Raw genomic sequence first — 23080 nt, forward strand, 5'->3', positions numbered from 1 at the left:
TCTGTTTACAGCCCAGATATTACTGTTTACATCCCAGATATTACTGTTTATCCTGATATTACTGTTTACAGCCCAGATATTACTGTTTACATCCCAGATATTACTGTTTACAGCCCAGATATTACTGTCTGTTTATAGCCCAGATATTACTGTCTGTTTACAGCCCAGATATTACTGTCTGTTTACAGCCCAGATATTACTGTCTGTTTACAGCCCAGATATTACTGTCTGTTTACAGCCCAGATATTACTGTTTACAGCCCAGATATTACTGTCTGTTTACAGCCCAGATATTACTATCTGTTTACAGTCCAGATATTACTGTCTGCCCAGATATTACTGTTTACAGCCCAGATATTACTGTCTGTTTACAGCCCAGATATTACTGTTTACAGCCCAGATATTACTGTCTGTTTACAGCCCAGATATTACTGTCTGTTTACAGCCCAGATATTACTGTCTGTTTACAGCCCAGATATTACTGTCTGTTTATAGCCCAGATATTACTGATATTCTCCATAACAACACTCAGTAATCTGCTGTATCTGCACAATGCTAATCATATAGCCTATCTATCAGACAAACAGTGCACAGGGCCAGCTATAATGTTGGCATGGCATCTGTCTTTCTCTGTCTGTCTCCCTGGCAGGTAGCCGAGGTACTGTATAACAGCAGCAGGAACTACTGTCTGTTAATCAGGGACGACTGTCTGTTAATCAGGGACTACTGTCTGTTAATCAGCAGGGACTACTGTCTGTTAATCAGCAGGGACTACTGTCTGTTAATCAGGGACTACTGTCTGTTAATCAGGGACTACTGTCTGTTAATCAGCAGGGACTACTGTCTGTTAATCAGGGACTACTGTCTGTTAATCACTGTCTGTTAATCAGCAGGTGACTACTGTCTGTTAATCAGGGACTACTGTCTGTTAATCAGGGACTACTGTCTGTTAATCAGGGACTACTGTCTGTTAATCAGTGACTACTGTCTGTTAATCAGGGACTACTGTCTGTTAATCAGCAGAGACTACTGTCTGTTAATCAGGGACTACTGTCTGTTAATCAGCAGGACTACTGTCTGTTAATCAGGGACTACTGTCTGTTAATCAGTGACTACTGTCTGTTAATCAGGGACTACTGTCTGTTAATCAGGACTACTGTCTGTTAAATCAGGGACTACTGTCTGTTAATCAGGGACTACTGCCTGTTAATCAGCAGGACTACTGTCTGTTAATCAGCAGGACTACTGTCTGTTAATCAGGGACTACTGTCTGTTAATCAGAGACTACTGTCTGTTAATCAGTGACTACTGCCTGTTAATCAGCAGGACTACTGTCTGTTAATCAGGGACTACTGTCTGTTAATCAGGACTACTGTCTGTTAATCAGCAGGGACTACTGTCTGTTAATCAGGACTACTGTCTGTTAATCAGGGACTACTGTCTGTTAATCAGGGACTACTGTCTGTTAATCAGGGACTACTGTCTGTTAATCAGCAGAGACTACTGCCTGTTAATCAGGGACTACTGTCTGTTAATCAGGACTACTGTCTGTTAATCAGGGACTACTGTCTGTTAATCAGCAGAGACTACTGTCTGTTAATCAGGGACTACTGTCTGTTAATCAGGGACTACTGTCTGTTAATCTGTGCCTGTTAATCAGCAGAGACTACTGTTAATCAGTGACTACTGTCTGTTGATTAGGGACTACTGTCTGTTAATCAGGACTACTGTCTGTTAATCAGGGACTACTGTCTGTTAATCAGGGACTACTGTCTGTTAATCAGCAGGGACTACTGTCTGTTAATCAGCAGAGACTACTGCCTGTTAATCAGGGACTACTGTCTGTTAATCAGCAGGGACTACTGTCTGTTAATCAGGGACTACTGCCTGTTAATCAGCAGAGACTACTGTCTGTTAATCAGTGACTACTGCCTGTTAATCAGCAGAGACTACTGTCTGTTAATCAGCAGGGACTACTGTCTGTTAATCAGTGACTACTGTCTGTTAATCAGGGACTACTGTCTGTTAATCAGCAGAGACTACTGCCTGTTAATCAGGGACTACTGTCTGTTAATCAGTGACTACTGTCTGTTAATCAGCAGGGACTACTGTCTGTTAATCAGGGACTACTGCCTGTTAATCAGTGACTACTGTCTGTTAATCAGCAGAGACTACTGCCTGTTAATCAGGGACTACGGTCTGTTAATCAGCAGGGACTACTGCCTGTTAATCAGCAGGGACTACTGTCTGTTAATCAGCAGGGACTACTGTCTGTTAATCAGCAGAGACTACTGTCTGTTAATCAGGGACTACTGTCTGTTAATCAGGGACTACTGCCTGTTAATCAGGGACTACTGTCTGTTAATCAGGGACTACTGCCTGTTAATCAGGGACTACTGTCTGTTAATCAGCAGGGACTACTGTCTGTTAATCAGGGACTACTGTCTGTTAATCAGGGACTACTGTCTGTTAATCAGGGACTACTGCCTGTTAATCAGGGACTACTGTCTGTTAATCAGGGACTACTGTCTGTTAATCAGCAGGGACTACTGTCTGTTAATCAGCAGGGACTACTGTCTGTTAATCAGCAGGGACTACTGTCTGTTAATCAGGGACTACTGTCTGTTAATCAGGGACTACTGTCTGTTAATCAGGGACTACTGCCTGTTAATCAGGGACTACTGTCTGTTAATCAGGGACTACTGCCTGTTAATCAGCAGGGACTACTGTCTGTTAATCAGCAGGGACTACTGTCTGTTAATCAGGGACTACTGTCTGTTAATCAGGACTACTGCCTGTTAATCAGCAGGGACTACTGTCTGTTAATCAGGGACTACTGTCTGTTAATCAGGGACTACTGTCTGTTAATCAGGGACTACTGTCTGTTAATCAGCAGGGACTACTGTCTGTTAATCAGCAGGGACTACTGTCTGTTAATCAGGGACTACTGCCTGTTAATCAGCAGGGACTACTGTCTGTTAATCAGGGACTACTGTCTGTTAATCAGGGACTACTGTCTGTTAATCAGGGACTACTGCCTGTTAATCAGCAGGGACTACTGTCTGTTAATCAGGGACTACTGTCTGTTAATCAGGGACTACTGTCTGTTAATCAGCAGGGACTACTGTCTGTTAATCAGGGACTACTGTCTGTTAATCAGTGACTACTGTCTGTTAATCAGGGACTACTGTCTGTTAATCAGCAGGGACTACTGTCTGTTAATCAGCAGGGACTACTGTCTGTTAATCAGGGACTACTGTCTGTTAATCAGCAGGGACTACTGTCTGTTAATCAGCAGGGACTACTGTCTGTTAATCAGGGACTACTGCCTGTTAATCAGCAGGGACTACTGTCTGTTAATCAGCAGGGACTACTGTCTGTTAATCAGGGACTACTGTCTGTTAATCAGGGACTACTGCCTGTTAATCAGCAGGGACTACTGTCTGTTAATCAGCAGGGACTACTGTCTGTTAATCAGGACTACTGTCTGTTAATCAGCAGGGACTACTGTCTGTTAATCAGGGACTACTGTCTGTTAATCAGGGACTACTGTCTGTTAATCAGGGACTACTGTCTGTTAATCAGGGACTACTGTCTGTTAATCAGCAGGGACTACTGTCTGTTAATCAGCAGGGACTACTGTCTGTTAATCAGCAGGGACTACTGTCTGTTAATCAGCAGGGACTACTGCCTGTTAATCAGCAGGGACTACTGTCTGTTAATCAGGGACTACTGTCTGTTAATCAGCAGGGACTACTGTCTGTTAATCAGCAGGGACTACTGTCTGTTAATCAGCAGGACTACTGTCTGTTAATCAGGGACTACTGCCTGTTAATCAGCAGGGACTACTGCCTGTTAATCAGCAGGGACTACTGTCTGTTAATCAGCAGGGACTACTGTCTGTTAATCAGGGACTACTGTCTGTTAATCAGGGACTACTGTCTGTTAATCAGGGACTACTGTCTGTTAATCAGGGACTACTGCCTGTTAATCAGCAGGGACTACTGTCTGTTAATCAGGGACTACTGTCTGTTAATCAGGGACTACTGTCTGTTAATCAGCAGGGACTACTGTCTGTTAATCAGCAGGGACTACTGTCTGTTAATCAGGGACTACTGTCTGTTAATCAGCAGGGACTACTGTCTGTTAATCAGCAGGGACTACTGCCTGTTAATCAGGGACTACTGTCTGTTAATCAGCAGGGACTACTGTCTGTTAATCAGCAGGGACTACTGTCTGTTAATCAGGGACTACTGTCTGTTAATCAGCAGGGACTACTGTCTGTTAATCAGGGACTACTGTCTGTTAATCAGCAGGGACTACTGTCTGTCTGTTAATCAGCAGGACTACTGTCTGTTAATCAGGGACTACTGTCTGTTAATCAGCAGGGACTACTGTCTGTTAATCAGGGACTACTGTCTGGGACTACTGTCTGTTAATCAGCAGGGACTACTGTCTGTTAATCAGCAGGGACTACTGTCTGTTAATCAGCAGGGACTACTGTCTGTTAATCAGGGACTACTGTCTGTTAATCAGCAGGGACTACTGTCTGTTAATCAGCAGGGACTACTGCCTGTTAATCAGCAGGGACTACTGTCTGTTAATCAGACTACTGTCTGGACTACTGTCTGTTAATCAGGGACTACTGTCTGTTAATCAGCAGGGACTACTGTCTGTTAATTAGGACTACTGTCTGTTAATCAGGGACTACTGTCTGTTAATCAGCAGGGACTACTGTCTGTTAATCAGGGACTACTGTCTGTTAATCAGGGACTACTGTCTGTTAATCAGCAGGGACTACTGCCTGTTAATCAGCAGGGACTACTGTCTGTTAATCAGGGACTACTGTCTGTTAATCAGGGACTACTGTCTGTTAATCAGCAGAGACTACTGTCTGTTGATCAGCAGGGACTACTGTCTGTTAATCAGGGACTACTGCCTGTTAATCAGGGACTACTGTCTGTTGATCAGCAGGGACTACTGCCTGTTAATCAGGGACTACTGTCTGTTGATCAGCAGGGACTACTGCCTGTTAATCAGGGACTACTGTCTGTTAATCAGGGACTACTGTCTGTTAATCAGCAGGGACTACTGTCTGTTAATCAGGGACTACTGTCTGTTAATCAGGGACTACTGTCTGTTAATCAGCAGGGACTACTGCCTGTTAATCAGCAGGGACTACTGCCTGTTAATCAGCAGGGACTACTGTCTGTTAATCAGGGACTACTGTCTGTTAATCAGGGACTACTGCCTGTTAATCAGGGACTACTGTCTGTTAATCAGGGACTACTGTCTGTTAATCAGCAGGGACTACTGTCTGTTAATCAGCAGGGACTACTGTCTGTTAATCAGCAGGGACTGTTAATCAGGGACTACTGTCTGTTAATCAGCAGGACTACTGTCTGTTAATCAGCAGGACTACTGTCTGTTAATCAGCAGGGACTACTGTCTGTTAATCAGGGACTACTGCCTGTTAATCAGCAGGGACTCTGTTAATCAGGGACTACTGTCTGTTAATCAGGACTACTGCCTGTTAATCAGGGACTACTGTCTGTTAATCAGGGACTACTGTCTGTTAATCAGCAGGGACTACTGCCTGTTAATCAGGGACTACTGTCTGTTAATCAGCAGGGACTACTGTGTGCCATCAGGGTTAATCAGGGACTACTGTCTGTTAATCAGGGACTACTGTCTGTTAATCAGCAGGGACTACTGTCTGTTAATCAGGGACTACTGCCTGTTAATCAGGGACTACTGTCTGGGACTACTGCCTGTTAATCAGGGACTACTGTCTGTTAATCAGCAGGGACTACTGTCTGTTAATCAGCAGGGACTACTGTCTGTTAATCAGGGACTACTGTCTGTTAATCAGGGACTACTGCCTGTTAATCAGCAGGGACTACTGTCTGTTAATCAGCAGGGACTACTGTCTGTTAATCAGCAGAGACTACTGCCTGTTAATCAGGGACTACTGTCTGTTAATCAGCAGGGACTACTGTCTGTTAATCAGCAGGGACTACTGCCTGTTAATCAGCAGGGACTACTGTCTGTTAATCAGCAGGGACTACTGTCTGTTAATCAGGGACTACTGCCTGTTAATCAGCAGGGACTACTGTCTGTTAATCAGCAGGGACTACTGCCTGTTAATCAGCAGGGACTACTGTCTGTTAATCAGCAGGGACTACTGCCTGTTAATCAGCAGGGACTACTGTCTGTTAATCAGCAGGGACTACTGTCTGTTAATCAGCAGGGACTACTGCCTGTTAATCAGCAGGACTACTGTCTGTTAATCAGCAGGGACTACTGCCTGTTAATCAGCAGGGACTACTGTCTGTTAATCAGCAGGGACTACTGCCTGTTAATCAGGGACTACTGTCTGTTAATCAGCAGGGACTACTGTCTGTTAATCAGGGACTACTGTCTGTTAATCAGCAGGGACTACTGTCTGTTAATCAGGGACTACTGTCTGTTAATCAGCAGGGACTACTGCCTGTTAATCAGGGACTACTGTCTGTTAATCAGCAGGGACTACTGTCTGTTAATCAGCAGAGACTACTGTCTGTTAATCAGGGACTACTGTCTGTTAATCAGGGACTACTGCCTGTTAATCAGGGACTACTGTCTGTTAATCAGGGACTACTGTCTGTTAATCAGCAGGGACTACTGTCTGTTAATCAGCAGGGACTACTGTCTGTTAATCAGCAGGGACTACTGTCTGTTAATCAGCAGGGACTACTGTCTGTTAATCAGCAGGGACTACTGTCTGTTAATCAGGGACTACTGTCTGTTAATCAGGGACTACTGTCTGTTAATCAGCAGGGACTACTGTCTGTTAATCAGGGACTACTGTCTGTTAATCAGGGACTACTGTCTGTTAATCAGCAGGGACTACTGTCTGTTAATCAGGGACTACTGTCTGTTAATCAGGGACTACTGCCTGTTAATCAGTGACTACTGTCTGTTAATCAGCAGGGACTACTGTCTGTTAATCAGCAGGGACTACTGTCTGTTAATCAGCAGGGACTACTGTCTGTTAATCAGCAGGGACTACTGTCTGTTAATCAGGACTACTGTCTGTTAATCAGGGACTACTGTCTGTTAATCAGGGACTACTGTCTGTTAATCAGGGACTACTGTCTGTTAATCAGCAGGGACTACTGTCTGTTAATCAGCAGGGACTACTGTCTGTTAATCAGCAGGGACTACTGTCTGTTAATCAGCAGGGACTACTGTCTGTTAATCAGGGACTACTGTCTGTTAATCAGGGACTACTGTCTGTTAATCAGGGACTACTGTCTGTTAATCAGCAGGGACTACTGTCTGTTAATCAGGGACTACTGTCTGTTAATCAGGGACTACTGTCTGTTAATCAGGGACTACTGTCTGTTAATCAGGGACTACTGCCTGTTAATCAGGGACTACTGTCTGTTAATCAGGGACTACTGTCTGTTAATCAGCAGAGACTACTGTCTGTTAATCAGGGACTACTATCTGTTAATCAGCAGGGACTACTGTCTGTTAATCAGGGACTACTGTCGGTTGACCAGGAACTACTGCCTGTTAATCAGAGACTACTGCCTGTTAATCAGCAGGGACTACTGTCTGTTAATCAGCAGGGACTACTGTCTGTTAATCAGCAGGGACTACTGTCTGTTAATCAGCAGGGACTACTGTCTGTTAATCAGCAGGGACTACTGTCTGTTAATCAGCAGGGACTACTGCCTGTTAATCAGCAGGGACTACTGTCTGTTAATCAGCAGGACTACTGTCTGTTAATCAGGGACTACTGTCTGTTAATCAGCAGGGACTACTGTCTGTTAATCAGCAGAGACTACTGTCTGTTAATCAGCAGGGACTACTGTCTGTTAATCAGCAGGACTACTGTCTGTTAATCAGGGACTACTGTCTGTTAATCAGCAGGGACTACTGTCTGTTAATCAGGGACTACTGTCTGTTAATCAGGGACTACTGTCTGTTAATCAGCAGGGACTACTGTCTGTTAATCAGGGACTACTGCCTGTTAATCAGCAGGGACTACTGTCTGTTAATCAGCAGGGACTACTGTCTGTTAATCAGCAGAGACTACTGTCTGTTAATCAGGGACTACTGTCTGTTAATCAGCAGGGACTGTTAATCTGACCTCTGTTAATCAGGGACTACTGTCTGTTAATCAGGACTACTGTCTGTTAATCAGGGACTACTGTCTGTTAATCAGGGACTACTGTCTGTTAATCTGCAGGGACTACTGTCTGTTAATCAGCAGGACTACTCAGCAGGGACTACTGTCTGTTAATCAGGGACTACTGCCTGTTAATCAGGGACTACTGTCTGTTAATCAGGGACTACTGTCTGTTAATCAGGGACTACTGTCTGTTAATCAGGGACTACTGTCTGTTAATCAGGGACTACTGTCTGTTAATCAGGGACTACTGCCTGTTAATCAGCAGGGACTACTGTCTGTTAATCAGGGACTACTGTCTGTTAATCAGGGACTACTGTCTGTTAATCAGCAGGGACTACTGTCTGTTAATCAGCAGGGACTACTGTCTGTTAATCAGGGACTACTGTCTGTTAATCAGGGACTACTGTCTGTTAATCAGCAGGGACTACTGTCTGTTAATCAGCAGAGACTACTGTCTGTTAATCAGGGACTACTGTCTGTTAATCAGGGACTACTGTCTGTTAATCAGGGACTACTGTCTGTTAATCAGGGACTACTGTCTGTTGACCAGCAAGGACCATTGTTTGTCATGCAAGGACTACTGTCTGTTATACATGGTGTGTGTGTGTGTGTGTGTGTGTGTGTGTGTGTGTGTGTGTGTGTGTGTGTGTGTGTGTGTGTGTGTGTGTGTGTGTGTGTGTGTGTGTGTGTGTGTGTGTGTGTGTGTGTGTGTGTTTGACTGCAGTATACATGGGTACTAATGTTTTGTCCAGTCAGTGTAGATCATAACCTAGGTGATCTCTGTGTTACAGATTGACAGTAATGCCAGTTACTTGAGAGCAGCCCGGGCAGGGAACCTAGAGAAGGCTTTGGATTACCTGAAGACTGGGGTCGAAATCAACATCTGTAACCAGGTTAGTCCCTAACCATGACCCTGACCCCTATAACCTAACTATCTAGACTGGGGTCGAAATCAACATCTGTAACCAGGTTAGTCCCTAACCATGACCCCTGACCCCTATAACCTAAATCAACATCTGTAACCAGGTTAGTCCCTAACCATGACCCCTATAACCTAACTATCTAGACTGGGGTCGAAATCAACATCTGTAACCAGGTTAGTCCCTAACCATGACCCCTGACCCCTATAACCTAACTATCTAGACTGGGGTCGAAATCAACATCTGTAACCAGGTTAGTCCCTAACCATGATCCCTGACCCATATAACCTAACTATCTAGACTGGGGTCGAAATCAACATCTGTAACCAGGTTAGTCCCTAACCATGACCCCTGACCCCTATAACCTAACTATCTAGACTGGGGTCGAAATCAACATCTGTAACCAGGTTAGTCTCTAACCATGACCCCTGACCCTATAACCTAACTATTTAGACTGGGGTCGAAATCAACATCTGTAACCAGGTTAGTCTCTAACCATGACCCCTGACCCCTATAACCTAACTATTTAGACTGGGGTCGAAATCAACATCTGTAACCAGGTTAGTCCCTAACCATGACCCCTGACCCCTAACCATTTAGACTGGGGTCGAAATCAACATCTTTAACCCAGACAGTCCCTATCCATGACCCTAAGCTCTGACCCCTTTAAAAAATGTTTTAAATGTTACCTTTATTTAACTAGGCAAGTTAGTTAAAAACGAATTCTTATTTACAATGACTGCCTACGGGGAACAGTGGGTTAACTGCCTTGTTCAGGGCTGAACGACAGATTTGAACCTTATCAGCTTGAGGATTTGATCCAGCAACCTTTTTGTTACTGGCCAAACGCTCTAACCACTAAGCTCTGACCCCTAACCCTAAGCTCTGACCCCTAACCCTAAGCTCTGACCACTAACCTTAACCCAACCAGGTCAGATAGACAACTCCCTCAGCTTTCTTTGGAAATCACCTCAGTGAAACCCAGCCCCTAAGCTACATGAGTTATTGGTAAATGTTAGTTTTGATATTGAGAATCCATAGCTCCTGATGTGTCTGTGTTCACCTCTATCTCCCTGTATTCTCTGTCCTGCTGTAGAATGGCCTCAACGCCCTCCATCTGGCCTCTAAAGAGGGCCATGCCGAGGTGGTCACACAACTCATCAAGCTGGGAGCCAATGTGGACGCTGCAACTAAGGTTAGCCCCGCCCCTGTCCTCCTCTGAGAAGATAGATAATAAGATAGGAGGAGCCTGACTGGTAGCCTATACTGGGGGGAGGATGGAGGGAGAAGTCTGACAGGTCACCTATAGGGAGGAGTTATAGGGAGGAGCGTGACTGGTAGCCTATAGGGAGGATGGAGGGAGGAGTCTGACAGGTCACCTATAGGGATGAGTTATAGGGATTGCGCTACATAGAGAATAGGATGCCATTTGGGATGTAGAATGTGTCTATGTTGTTGACAACACGGTTAATTGGCCTATCAGAGAGCTGAGTTAAAGCTGTGACATCATATGAATGGGCCTATCAGAGAGCTGTGACATCATATTTATTGGAACTACCCATCCCGGATCCGGAGAATTGTCATCAACTACACTAATTAGCATAGTGCATAGGTAAAAAAAAATATTACTAGAAAATATTCATATTCATGAAATCACAAGTGAAATATAGCCTAGCATAGCATTATGTCCAGCTAGCAGCAGAAAGCTCGGGTCGCGAAAATCAGAAAAGCAATCAAATTAACCGTTTACCTTTGATGATCTTCGGATGTTTTCACTGACGAGACTCCCAGTTAGACAGCAAATGTTCCTTTTGTTCCATAAAGATTATTTTTATACCCAAAATACCTCCTTTGTTGGTCAGGGTATGTTGAGAAATCCACCGGAAATAGCGGTCACGAAAACGCTGTGATATCCATAATATCGACAGAAACATGGCAAACGTTTTTTATAATCAATCTCCAAGGTGTTTTTCAAATATCTATTCGATAATATATCAACCAGGACAATTGGCTTTTCACTAGGAGCGAGAGGAAAAATGACTACCTCTGTCACTTACGCAAGAATCACTCTGAGAGCCCTCAGCTGGCCACTGACGCAATGTAGTCGTTTACGCTCATTCTTCAAAATAAAGGGCTGAAACTACGTCTAAAGGCTGTAGACACCTTAGGGAAGCCACAGAAAAGGGAATCTGGTTGATATCCCTTTCAATGGGCAATAGGGATGCATAGAAAGACAGGGGTTTCAAAATAAGAGTCACTTCCTGATTGGATTTTTTTCTCAGGATTTCGTCTGCAATATCAGTTCTGTTATACTCACAGACAATATTTTTTACAGTTTTGGAAACTTTAGAGTGTTTTCTATCCTAAGCTGTCAATTATATGCATATTCTAGCATCTGGTCCTGAGAAATAGGCGGTTTACTTTGGGAACATTATTTTCCAAAAATAAAAATAGTGCCCCTAGTTTCAAGAGGTTAATGGGCCTATCAGAGAGCTAAAGAGAGAGCTGTGACATCATATTAATGGGCCTATCAGAGAGCTTAGAGAGAGCTGTGACATCATATTAATGGGCCTATCAGAGAGCTGATAGAGCTGTGACATGTTCCTGGGCCTATCAGAGCAGAGAGTCGGCAGTACCATGCTGTCTCAGTCTATCAGAGCAGAGAGCCGGCAGTACCACTCACTCACTCACTCACTCACTCACTCACTCACACCACCTCACTCACTCACTCACTCACTCACCTCACACCACCTCACCTCACCACTCTCATCCCTCCCTGTGTCTTTCCAGAAAGGGAACACAGCTCTCCACATAGCGTCTCTGGCTGGTCAGGTGGATGTAGTGAAGGAGCTGGTGACCAGCGGAGCTAACATCAACGCACAATCTCAGGTGAGTCTAGGACCGCCCCCTTTAGACACACCCACAGTCTCAGGTGAGTCTAGGACCCCCCCCTTTAGACACACCCACAGTCTCAGGTGAGTCTCGGATCTCTCCTTTAGACACACCCACAGTCTCAGGTGAGTCGGGACCGCCCCTTTAGACACACCCACAGTCTCAGGTGAGTCTAGGACCTCTCCCTTTAGACACACCCACAGTCTCAGGTGAGTCTTGGACCTCTCCCTTTAGACACACCCACAGTCTCAGGTGAGTCTAAGACCACCCCCTTTAGACACCCACAGTCTCATGTGAGTCTTGGACCTCTCCCTTTAGATACACCCACAGTCTCAAGTGAGTCTAGGACCTCTCCCTTTAGACACACCCACAGTCTCAAGTGAGTCTAGAACCTCTCCTTTAGACACACACACAGTCTCAGGTGAGTCTAAGACCACCCCTTTAGACACACCCACAGTCTCAGGTGAGTCTAGGACCTCTCCCTTTAGACACACCCACAGTCTCAAGTGAGTCTAGAACCTCTCCCTTTAGACACACACACAGTCTTAGCTGCATACTGTAAATAACAGATGTAGACGAACAGTAAAATGCTTATGGGCCTTTCCCAACAATGCAGAGGAAAATAATAGAAAAATTATAACATGAGGAATAAATACGCAATGAGTAACGATATCTTGGCTATATACACCGGTATTATTACTGAGTCTATCTGCAAGGGTACGAGGTAATTGAGGTAGATATGTACATATGAGTAGTGGTAAAGTGACTAGGCAGCAGGACAGATAATAAGCAGTAGCAGCGTATGCGATGAGTCAAAAGAGTTCATGCAAAAGGGGTCAATGCAGATAGTCCGGACAGCTATTTAGTTAGCTATTTAACTAACTATTTCGCGATCTAGTCTGCTGCAGGAAAAACGTATGTGTTATGGCTTTACACCCCCTGCTAAATTGTGGATAAAGAGTTACCTGTCTAACAGAACACAGAGGGTGTTATTTAATGGAAGCCTCTCCAACATATTCCAACATAATCCCCAGGGAATTCCCCAGGGCAGCTGTCTAGGCCCCTTACTTATTAAATATTTACTAACGACATGTCACTGGTTTGAGTAAAGCCAGTGTGTCTATGTATGTGGATGACTCAACCCCTATTCACGCCAGCCACTACAGCGATTGAAATGACTTCCGATACTTAACAAAGACCTGCAGTTTGAAATTGTTGCAACCCCTATTACCAGCCTATTCAACCTCTCCTTCGTATTTTCTGAGATTCCCAAAGATTGGAAAGCTGCCGCGGTCATCCCCCTCTTCAAGGGGAGACATTCTAGACCCAAACTGTTATAGAACTACAGTGGGGAGAACAAGTATTTGATACACTGCCGATTTTGCAGGTTTTCCTACTTACAAAGTATGTAGAGGTCTGTAATTTTTTATCATAGGTACACTTCAACTGTGAGAGATGGAATCTAAAACAAAAATCAAGAAAATCATATTGCATGATTTTTAAGTATTAATTTGGATTTTATTGCATGACATAAGTATTTGATACATCAGAAAATAAGAACTTAATATTTGGTATAGAAACCTTTGTTTGCAATTACAGAGATCATAAGTTTCCTGTAGTTCTTGACCATGTTTGCACACACTGCAGCAGGGATTTTGGCCCACTCCTCCATACAGATCTTCTCCAGATCCTTCAGGTTTCGGGGCTGTCGCTGGACAATATGGACATTCAGCTCCCGCCAAAGATTGTCTATTGGTTCAGGTCTGGAGACTGGCTAGGCCACTCCAGGACCTTGAGATGCTTCTTGCGGAGCCACTCCTTAGTTGCCCTGGCTGTGTGTTTCGGGGTCGTTGTCATGCTGAAAGACCCAGCCATGACCCATCTTCAATGCTTTTACTGAGGGAAGGAGGTTGTTGGCCAAGATATCGCGATACATGGCCCCATTCATCCTCCCCTCAATACGGTGCAGTTGTCCTGTCCCCTTTGCAGAAAAGCATCCCCAAAGAATGATGTTTCCACCTCCATGCTTCACGGTTGGGATGGTGTTGTTGGGGTTGTACTCATCCTTCTTCTTCCTCCAAACACGGCGAGTGGAGTTTAGACCAAAAGGCTCTACTTTTGTCTCATCAGACCACATGACCTTCTCCCATTCCTCCTCTGGATCATCCAGATGGTCATTGGCAAACTTCAGACGAGCCTGGACATGCGCTGGCTTGAGCAGGGGGACCTATGTGCGCTGCAGGTTTTTAATCTATGACGGCGTAGTGTGTTACTAATGGTTTTCTTTGAGACTGTGGTCCAGGCTCTCTTCAGGTCATTGACCAGGTCCTGCCGTGTAGTTCTGGGCTGATCCTCATCTTCCATGATCATTGTAATGCTCCGGGTGTCGTGGGTGTGGAGTCAAAACGCTGGAGACAGAGAGTGCAATGCTGTGCTCCTTAATTGCACCAACGCACCACAGGGTTCTCACAATAATAACGGCCCCAAACACTGGGAATGAAAATGTACAACTGAAAATGCACGACAAAAGGAACTAACACGTTCCTCTACTACAGAGCGAAAGGTTACAATGATTAATCCCGCACAACAAACAGGTGCTACCAATAAACATACAAGGAGGGGAGGAAAGACAATCAGCAGGCAGCTAATAGGCCGGTGACGACGGCCGGTGCCACCCGGCAGGAAAGGAAGCCACCCTCGGCCGGACTCGTGACAGTACTCTCCCCTGATGTGCGGCTCCCGTGAGCGCGCGGCACCCGGCCTCGAGGTCGCCCGAGGACGAGGTGCTGGAGCCATCCGGATGGAGGCGATGGAAATCCTCAACATAGATGGATCCAGATGTCCCCCACCGGTACCCTGCACTCTCCTCCGGACCGTACCCCTCCCAGTCCACGAGGTACTGCAGGCCCCTCACCCCGGCGTCTTGAGTCCAGAATGGCCCGGATCGTATACACCGGGGACCCTCGATGTCCAGAGGGGAGGGAGGGACGTCCGGCACCTCACTGTCCTGCAGGGGACCAGCTGCCACCGTCCGGAGAGAGACACATGAAACGAGAGGTTAATACATAGTGGAAGGGAGTTGTAATCGGTTTCGTCGAGAGCCAGACGCTGTCCCCCGCATAAACACGGGGGCCTCACTGCGGTGGCGGTCAGCACTCCTCTTCTGCCGCCCACTCGCTTGTTGTAGAGATTCCTGGACAGCCCTCCAGGTCTCCTTGGAGCGCTGTACCCATTCCTCCACCGCAGGAGCCTCGGTCTGGCTCGGATACCATGGTGCCAGGACCGACTGGTACCCCAACACACTGAAAAGGGGACACGTTAGTAGAGGAGTAGGCGTAGTGAGTTCTGGGCCATTTTCCGCCCAGGGGAATGTATCGTGCCCACTCCCTGGCCGATCTCTGTCAATACGACCGCAGAAACCTACCCACCTCCTGGTTCACTCTCTCCACCTGCCCATTACTCTCGGGTGATAACCGGAGGTCAGGCTGACAGAGACCCCAAACGTTCCATGAAGGCCCTCCAGACCCGGGACGTGAATTGGGGGCCCCGATCAGGAAACGATGTCCTCCGGCACCCCGTAGTGCCGAAAGACATAGGTGAATAATGCCTCCGCAGTCTGTAGGGCTAGGGATTACCGGGCAACGGGAGGAGACGGCAGGACTAGAGAACCGATCCACAATCACTAGAACCGTGGTGTTCCCCTGAGACGGCAGAAGATCAGTCAGGAAATCTACGGATAGATGTGACCATGGCCGTTGTGGAACGGGAGGGTTGTAGCTTCCTAGGAAGGTGCCTTGAGCTCTTACTCTGGGCGCACACCGAACAGGAGGAGACATAACCCTTAACGTCCTTTGCCAAAGTAGGCCACAATACTCTCCCCGAAGGCTCCCCACTGTCCTCGTCACCCCAGGGTGACCCGAGGAGGGTAGGACGTGAGCCCACCGAATCAGTTGTCGAACACCAAACGGCACGGCATTACTTACGCCCCCGCCAGACACTCAGGAGGCGCGGGTTCCGCCCAACGCCCGCTCGATGTCCGAGTCCACCTCCCATACTACTGGTGCTACCAGTTTAGAGGGCGGGAAGGATGGGATAGGTTCGGTGGACCCATCCTCCGTGTCGTAAAAGACGGAGAAAAGTGCCAGCCTTTGCGTTCTGGGAGCCTGGTCTATACGACAACAAACCGGAACCGGGTGAAGAATATGGCCCACCCCTTGCCTGACGGGTTAAGTCTCCTAGCTGCCCGAATATACTCCAGATTCTGGTGGTCGGTCCAGATGAGAAAGGGGTGCTAAGCCCCTCAAGCCAGTGTCTCCACACCTTCAGAGCTCTAACCACCGCTAGCAACTCCCGGTCCCCACATCATAGTTACGCTCCGCTGAGCTGAGCGTCCTTGAGAAAAAGCGCAGGGGCGGAGTTTTGGTGGCGTGCCCGAGCTGTGATAGCACGGCACCCACCCCAGCCTCGCCGCATCCACCTCCACTGTGAACGCTAGAGAGGGGTCCGGATGCGCCCAAACGGGCGCATCGGTGAACAGCGCCTTCAACTTGTTGAAGCTCCTTCCGCCTCTGCTGACCACTGCAACCGCACCGACCCCTTCAGCAGTGAGGTAATGGGAGCCGCTATCTGTCCAAAACCCCGGATAAACCTCCGGTGAAGTAGTTGTAAAACCAAAAACCGCTGCACCTCCTTTTACCCGTGGTCGGAGTCGGCCAATTACGCACGGCCCTCATGCGGTCGCCCTCCATCATCACCCTAACCTAACCCAACCGCTCAGTTGGTTAAGTGACTGTTTCTCACTCCGGGACCGGGTTAAGTAACAGGGTCCTGACGAACCCCGGGTCTCCGGAGGAGAAACAGTGAGAAAGTGAGAAACAGTCACTTAACCAACTGAGCGAGAATAGTCGGCAGAACCCAGAAGATGAGGCAGACACAGCAGTACTTGAGAGACGGTGTATTTAATGAAGTAAAAGTGAAGTCTCAGGAAAACATGTAACTCCACAACCTCAAAAGGAATTCCACAAGAACAAAGGTAATCCTCCAAGACAAAAGGTAAATCCACAAGGTGGTAGGTATAGCATAAAAAGCCTCAAAGATACTCAAAAATAAATAAACAAGAACAAAAAACAGAATTCCACAAGAGAGTCCACCGGGATCAACAAGAGTTCACAGAATACTAGGCTGGGTGCTAACATACAAACACAGAGCAAAGAACTGAGGAAAACTAAGGGTTTAAATACAATCAGGGGGAAACGAGGCACAGGTGCAAATAATAATGGGGATCAGGGAAAACAAAAGGTCAAAAAGCACAATGGGGCATCTAGTGACCAAAACCGGAACAACCCTGGCCAAATCCTGACACCTTATAGACACAAGTGTAAGGGGATAAAGAATATGTACATAAAGATATATGAATGAGTGATGGTACAGAGCGGCATAGGCAAGATACAAAGTAGATGGTATTGAGGTGCAGTATATGCATATGAGATGAGTATGTAAACAAAGTGGCATAGTTAAAGTGGCTAGTGATACGTGTATTACATAAGGATGCAGTAGATGATATAGAGTACAGTATCTACGTATACATATGAGATGAATAATGTAGGGAACATTATATTAGGTAGCATTGCAAAGTGGCTAGTGATATATTTTACATTTCCATCAATTCCTATTATTAAAGTGGCTGGAGTTGAGTCAGCAAGCTGGCAGCAGCCATTCAATGTTAGTGGTGGCTGTTTAACAGTCTGATGGCCTTGAGATAGAAGCTGTTTTTCAGTCTCTCGGTCCCAGATGACACCTGTACTGACCTCGCCTTCTGGATGATAGCGGGGTGAACAGGCAGTGGCACGGTGGTTGCTGTCCTTGGATGATCTTTATGGCCTTCCTGTGACATCGGGTGGTGTACGTGTCCTGGAGTGGCAGGTAGTTTGCCCCGGTGATGCATTGTGCAGACCTCACTACCTCTGAGCCTTACGTTGAGGGCGGAGCATGCCGCACCAGGCGGTGATACAGCCCGACAGGATGCTCTCGATTGTGCATCTGTAGAAGTCTGTGAGTGCTTTTGGTGACAAGCCGAATTTCTTCAGCCTCCTGAGGGGGTTGAAGAGGCGCATGCTCTTCACGATGCTGTCTGTGTGGGTGGACTAATTCAGTTTGTCTGTGATGTGTGATTTATGAACTTATCCTACTACCCTCTCCACTACTGTTTCATCGATGTGATAGGGGGTGTTCCTCTGGGCTGTTTCCTGAAGTCCACAATCATCTCCTTAGTTTTGTTTACGTTGAGTGTGAGGTTATTTTCCTGGACACCACACTCCAAGGGCCTCACCTCCTCCCCTGTAGGCCGCCTTGTCGTTGTTGGTAATCAAGCCTACCACTGTTGTGTCGTCTCAAGAAACTTAATACGCAATAAGAAACATATCCCAGTCCACGTGATGGAAGCAGTCTTGGAGCGTGGAATCAGATTGGTCGGACCAGCGTTGGACAGACCTCAGCGTGGGAGCCTCTTGTTTTACCTTCTGTCTGTAGGCAGGTAGCAACAAAATGGAGTTGTGGTCAGCTTTTCCGAAGGGAGTGCGGGGAGGGCCTTATATGCATCGCGGAAGTTAGAATAGCAATGATCCAAGGTTTTACCAGCCCTGGTTGCGCAATCGACATGCTGATACAATTTAGGGAGTCTTGTTTTCAGATTAGCCTTGTTAAAATCCCCAGCTACAATGAATGCAACCTCAGGATATATGGATTCCAGTTTGCAAAGAGTCAAATAAAGTTCGTTCAGAGCCATCGATGTGTCTGCTTGGGGGGGAATATATACGGCTGTGATTATAATCGAAGATAATTCCCTTGGTAGATAATGCGGTCGACATTTGATTGTGAGGAATTCTAAATCAGGTGAACAGAAGGACTTGAGTTCCTGTATGTTGTTTTGGCCACACCACGTCCTCGGCTAACCATAAAGCATACGCCCACCCCTCTTCCTTACCAGAGATGTTTGTTTCTGTCAGCGCGCGATGCGTGGAGAAACCAGCTGGCTGCACCGACTCGATAGCGTCTCTCCGAGTGAGCCATGCTCGTGGTCCTTCTGTAGCCATCAGTTGGTAGAGCATGGCGCTTGTAACGCCCAGGGTAGTGGGTTCGATTCCCGGGACCACCCATACGTAGAATGTATGCACACATGACTGTAAGTCGCTTGATAAAAGCGTCTGCCAAATGGCATATATTATTTCCGTGAAGCAAAGAACGTTACAGTCCCTGATGTCCCTGGAATGCTACCTTGCTCGGATTTCATCAACCTTGTTGTCAAGAGACTGACATTGGCGAGTAGTATGCTAGGGAGTGGCGCGCGATGTGCCCGTCTCCGGAGCCTGACCAGAAGAACGCTCTGCTGCCTCTTTTAGAACGTCGTTGTTTTGGGTCGCCGGCTGGGATCCATTCCGTTGTCCTTGGTGAAAGGCAGAACACAGGATCCGTCATATTCTTGGTCGTACTGATGGTGAGTTGACGCTGCTCTTATATTCATTAGTTCTTCTCGACTGTATGTAATGAAACCTAGAAGATGACCTGGGGTACCAATGTAAGAAAAGAACACGTAAAAAAACAAAAAAACTGCATAGTTTACCAGGAAGCGAAGCGGCGGTCATCTCTGTCGGCGCCGGTTTCTGACAATTGCAATCGAGCATCTACTCTCCCCACTGTATATCCATCCTACCCTGCCTTTCTAAAATCTTCGAGCCAAGTTAATTAACAGATCACCGACCATTTGAATCCCACTGTTACTTCTCCACTATGCAATCTGGTTTCCGAGCTGGTAATGGGTGCACCTCAGTCACGCCACAAGGTCCTAAACGTTATCATAACCACCTTCAGTAAAAGAAAGTACTGTGCAGCCGGCTTCATTGACCTAACCAAGGCTTTCGACTCTGTCAATCACCGCAACGTATAAAAAAAGGATAGTAAATAAGTACACGGAGAGCTAACATTAATGACTCAATGAGAGGAGAGACTTCATCACTACTTGTATTTGTGAGAGGTATTGACACTGAGCTATAATATGTTCGGGCCCCAGGAAGAGTAGCTGCTGCCTTGGCAGAAACTAATGGAGATCCATAATAAACCCCAAGAAGAGTAGATGCTGCCTTGGCAGGAACTAATGGGGATCCATAATAAACCCCAGGAAGAGTAGCTGCTGCCTTGGCAGGAACTAATGGAGATCCATAATAAACCCCAGGAAGAGTAGCTGCTGCCTTGGCAGGAACTAATGGAGATCCATAATAAACCCCAAGAAGAGTAGATGCTGCCTTGGCAGGAACTAATGGGATCCATAATAAACCCCAGGAAGAGTAGCTGCTGCCTTGGCAGGAACTAATGGGGATCCATAATAAACCCCAGGAAGAGAAGCTGCTGCCTTGGCAGAAACTAATGGGATCCATAATATACCCCTGTATATAGCCTCCACATTGACTCTGTACCGGTGCCCCCTGTATATAGCCTCCACATTGACTCTGTATCGGTACCCCCTGTATATAGCCTTCACATTGACTCTGTACCGGTACCCCCTGTATATAGCCTCCACATTGACTCTGTATCGGTACCCCCTGTATATAGCCTTCACATTGACTCTGTACCGGTACCCCCTGTATATAGCCTCCACATTGACTCTGTATCGGTACCCCCTGTATATAGCCTTCACATTGACTCTGTACCGGTACCCCCTGTATATAGCCTCCACATTGACTCTGTACCGGTACCCCCTGTATATAGCCTCCACATTAATAATAATAATATATGCCATTTAGCAGACGCTTTTATCCAAAAGACTTACAGTCATGTAAGTGCATACAGGTCAGGGTTCCATAGCCGCAGGCAAGGACAGTTGAAACTGGAGCAACAACACGTGGTGGACTAGGGGACAGCAAGTCATCATGAGTAGTCCTAGAGGCATGGCCCTAGGGCTCAGGTCCTCCGAGAGAGAGAGAGAGAAAGAAAGAGGGTTGAGGAGATAATAATGGCTGTGTTGTCTGTATTACTATAATGATGTACTGATGTACTTGGTCCTTCTGTAGCTCAGTTGGTGGGAGCATGGCGCTTGTAACGCCAGGGTGGTGGGTTCGATTCCTGGGACCACCCATCGTAGAATGTATGCACACATGACTGTAAGTCGCTTTGGATAAAGCGTCTGCTAAATAGCATATATACTGTTGTAATGGCTGTGTTGTCTGTATTACTATAATAATGTACTGTTGTAATGGCTGTGTTGTCTGTATTACTATAATAATGTACTGTTGTAATGGCTGTGTTGTCTGTATTACTATAATAATGTACTGTGATAATGGCTGTATTTATTAATATTACTATAATACTGTACTGTGATGTGGCTGTGTTGTCTGTATTACTATAATAATGATAATGGCTGTGTTGTCTGTATTACTATAATAATGTAGTGTGATAATGGCTGTATTACTATAATACTGTACTGTGATAATGGCTGTATTACTATAATAATGTACTGTGATAATGGCTGTGTTGTCTGTATTACTATAAAAATGTGCTGTTGTAATGTTTGTATTACTATAATAATGTATTGTAGTAATGAGGCTGTATTACTATAATACTGTACTGTGATAATGGCTGTGTTGTCTGTGTATTACTATAGTAATGTACTGTTGTAATGGCTGTATTACTATAATAATGTACTGTTGTAATGGCTGTGATTTGTCTGTATTACTATAGTAATGTACTGTTGTAATGGCTGAAACTGTACTGTGATAATGGCTGTGTCTGTATTACTATAAAAATGTACTGTTGTAATGGCTGTATTACTATAATAATGTATTGTAGTAATGGCTGTGTTGTCTGTATTACTATAATAATGTACTGTTGTAATGGCTGTGTTGTCTGTATTACTATAGTAATGTAATGTTGTAATGGCTGTATTACTATAATAATGTACTGTGATAATGGCTGTGTTGTCTGTATTACTATAATAATGTACTGTTGTAATGGCTGTGTTTTCTGTGTTACTATAATAATGTACTGTTGTAATGGCTGTGTTTTCTGTATTACTATAATAATGTATTGTTGTAATGGCTGTGTTGTCTGTATTACTATAATAATGTATTGTTGTAATGGCTGTGTTGTCTGTGTTTACTATAATACTGTACTGTGATAATGGCTGTGTTGTCTGTATTACTGACTAATCAGTATGTCTTGTGTCTGCTGTAGAATGGCTTCACTCCTCTGTACATGGCTGTGTTGTCTGTATTACTATAATAATGTACTGTTGTAATGGCTGTGTTGTCTGTATTACTATAATAATGTACTGTTGTAATGGCTGTGTTGTCTGTATTACTATAATAATGTACTGTGATAATGGCTGTGTTGTCTGTATTACTATAATAATGTACTGTTGTAATGGCTGTGTTGTCTGTATTACTGACTAATCAGTATGTCTTGTGTCTGCTGTAGAATGGCTTCACTCCTCTGTACATGGCTGTGTTGTCTGTATTACTATAATAATGTACTGTTGTAATGGCTGTGTTGTCTGTATTACTATAATAATATTACTGTGATATTAAGCTGTGTTGTCTGTATTACTATAATAATGTACTGTTGTAATGGCTGTGTTGTCTGTATTACTATAATAATGTACTGTGATAATGGCTGTGTTGTCTGTATTACTATAATAATGTACTGTGATAATGGCTGTGTTTGTCTGTATTACTATAATGTACTGTTGTAATGGCTGTGTTGTCTGTATTACTATAATAATGTACTGTTGTAATGACTGTGTTGTCTGTATTACTGACTAATCAGTATGTCTTGTGTCTGCTGTAGAATGGCTTCACTCCTCTGTACATGGCTGCTCAGGAGAATCATCAGAAGGTGGTCAGATACCTGCTGGACCATGGCTCCACACAGGGCATCGCTACAGAGGTCAGTATTCTAGACTGACCCTAGAACCCTTCTACTCTTCATACTAACTCACTACACAGGGCATGGGGGACTGTATCATAGTGATGTTAAACCATGGGGCTGTATAATAGTGGTATTAAACCATGGTACTGTATAATAGTGATATTAAACCATGG

At 45.4% G+C, this 23080-nt stretch overlaps 1 protein-coding gene across 1 annotated transcript in view; it reads left to right on the forward strand.

Annotated features, from left to right (window-relative positions):
- The window catches only part of LOC118382261 (ankyrin-3-like), a 47670-nt gene extending 24693 nt beyond the window's left edge, over positions 1-22977 (forward strand). Inside the window, exons 2-5 of the mRNA XM_052501259.1 lie at positions 8973-9074; positions 10198-10296; positions 11892-11990; positions 22827-22977. Coding sequence (XP_052357219.1) covers positions 8973-9074; positions 10198-10296; positions 11892-11990; positions 22827-22943 — 417 coding nt within the window. The 3' untranslated portion in view covers positions 22944-22977. The remainder of the gene's footprint in view (positions 1-8972; positions 9075-10197; positions 10297-11891; positions 11991-22826) is intronic.
- The last annotated feature ends 103 nt before the right edge of the window (positions 22978-23080 follow it).

This window comes from Oncorhynchus keta, unplaced genomic scaffold, assembly GCF_023373465.1.
Source record: "Oncorhynchus keta strain PuntledgeMale-10-30-2019 unplaced genomic scaffold, Oket_V2 Un_contig_12993_pilon_pilon, whole genome shotgun sequence".
NCBI classification, from domain to species: Eukaryota; Metazoa; Chordata; class Actinopteri; order Salmoniformes; family Salmonidae; genus Oncorhynchus; species Oncorhynchus keta.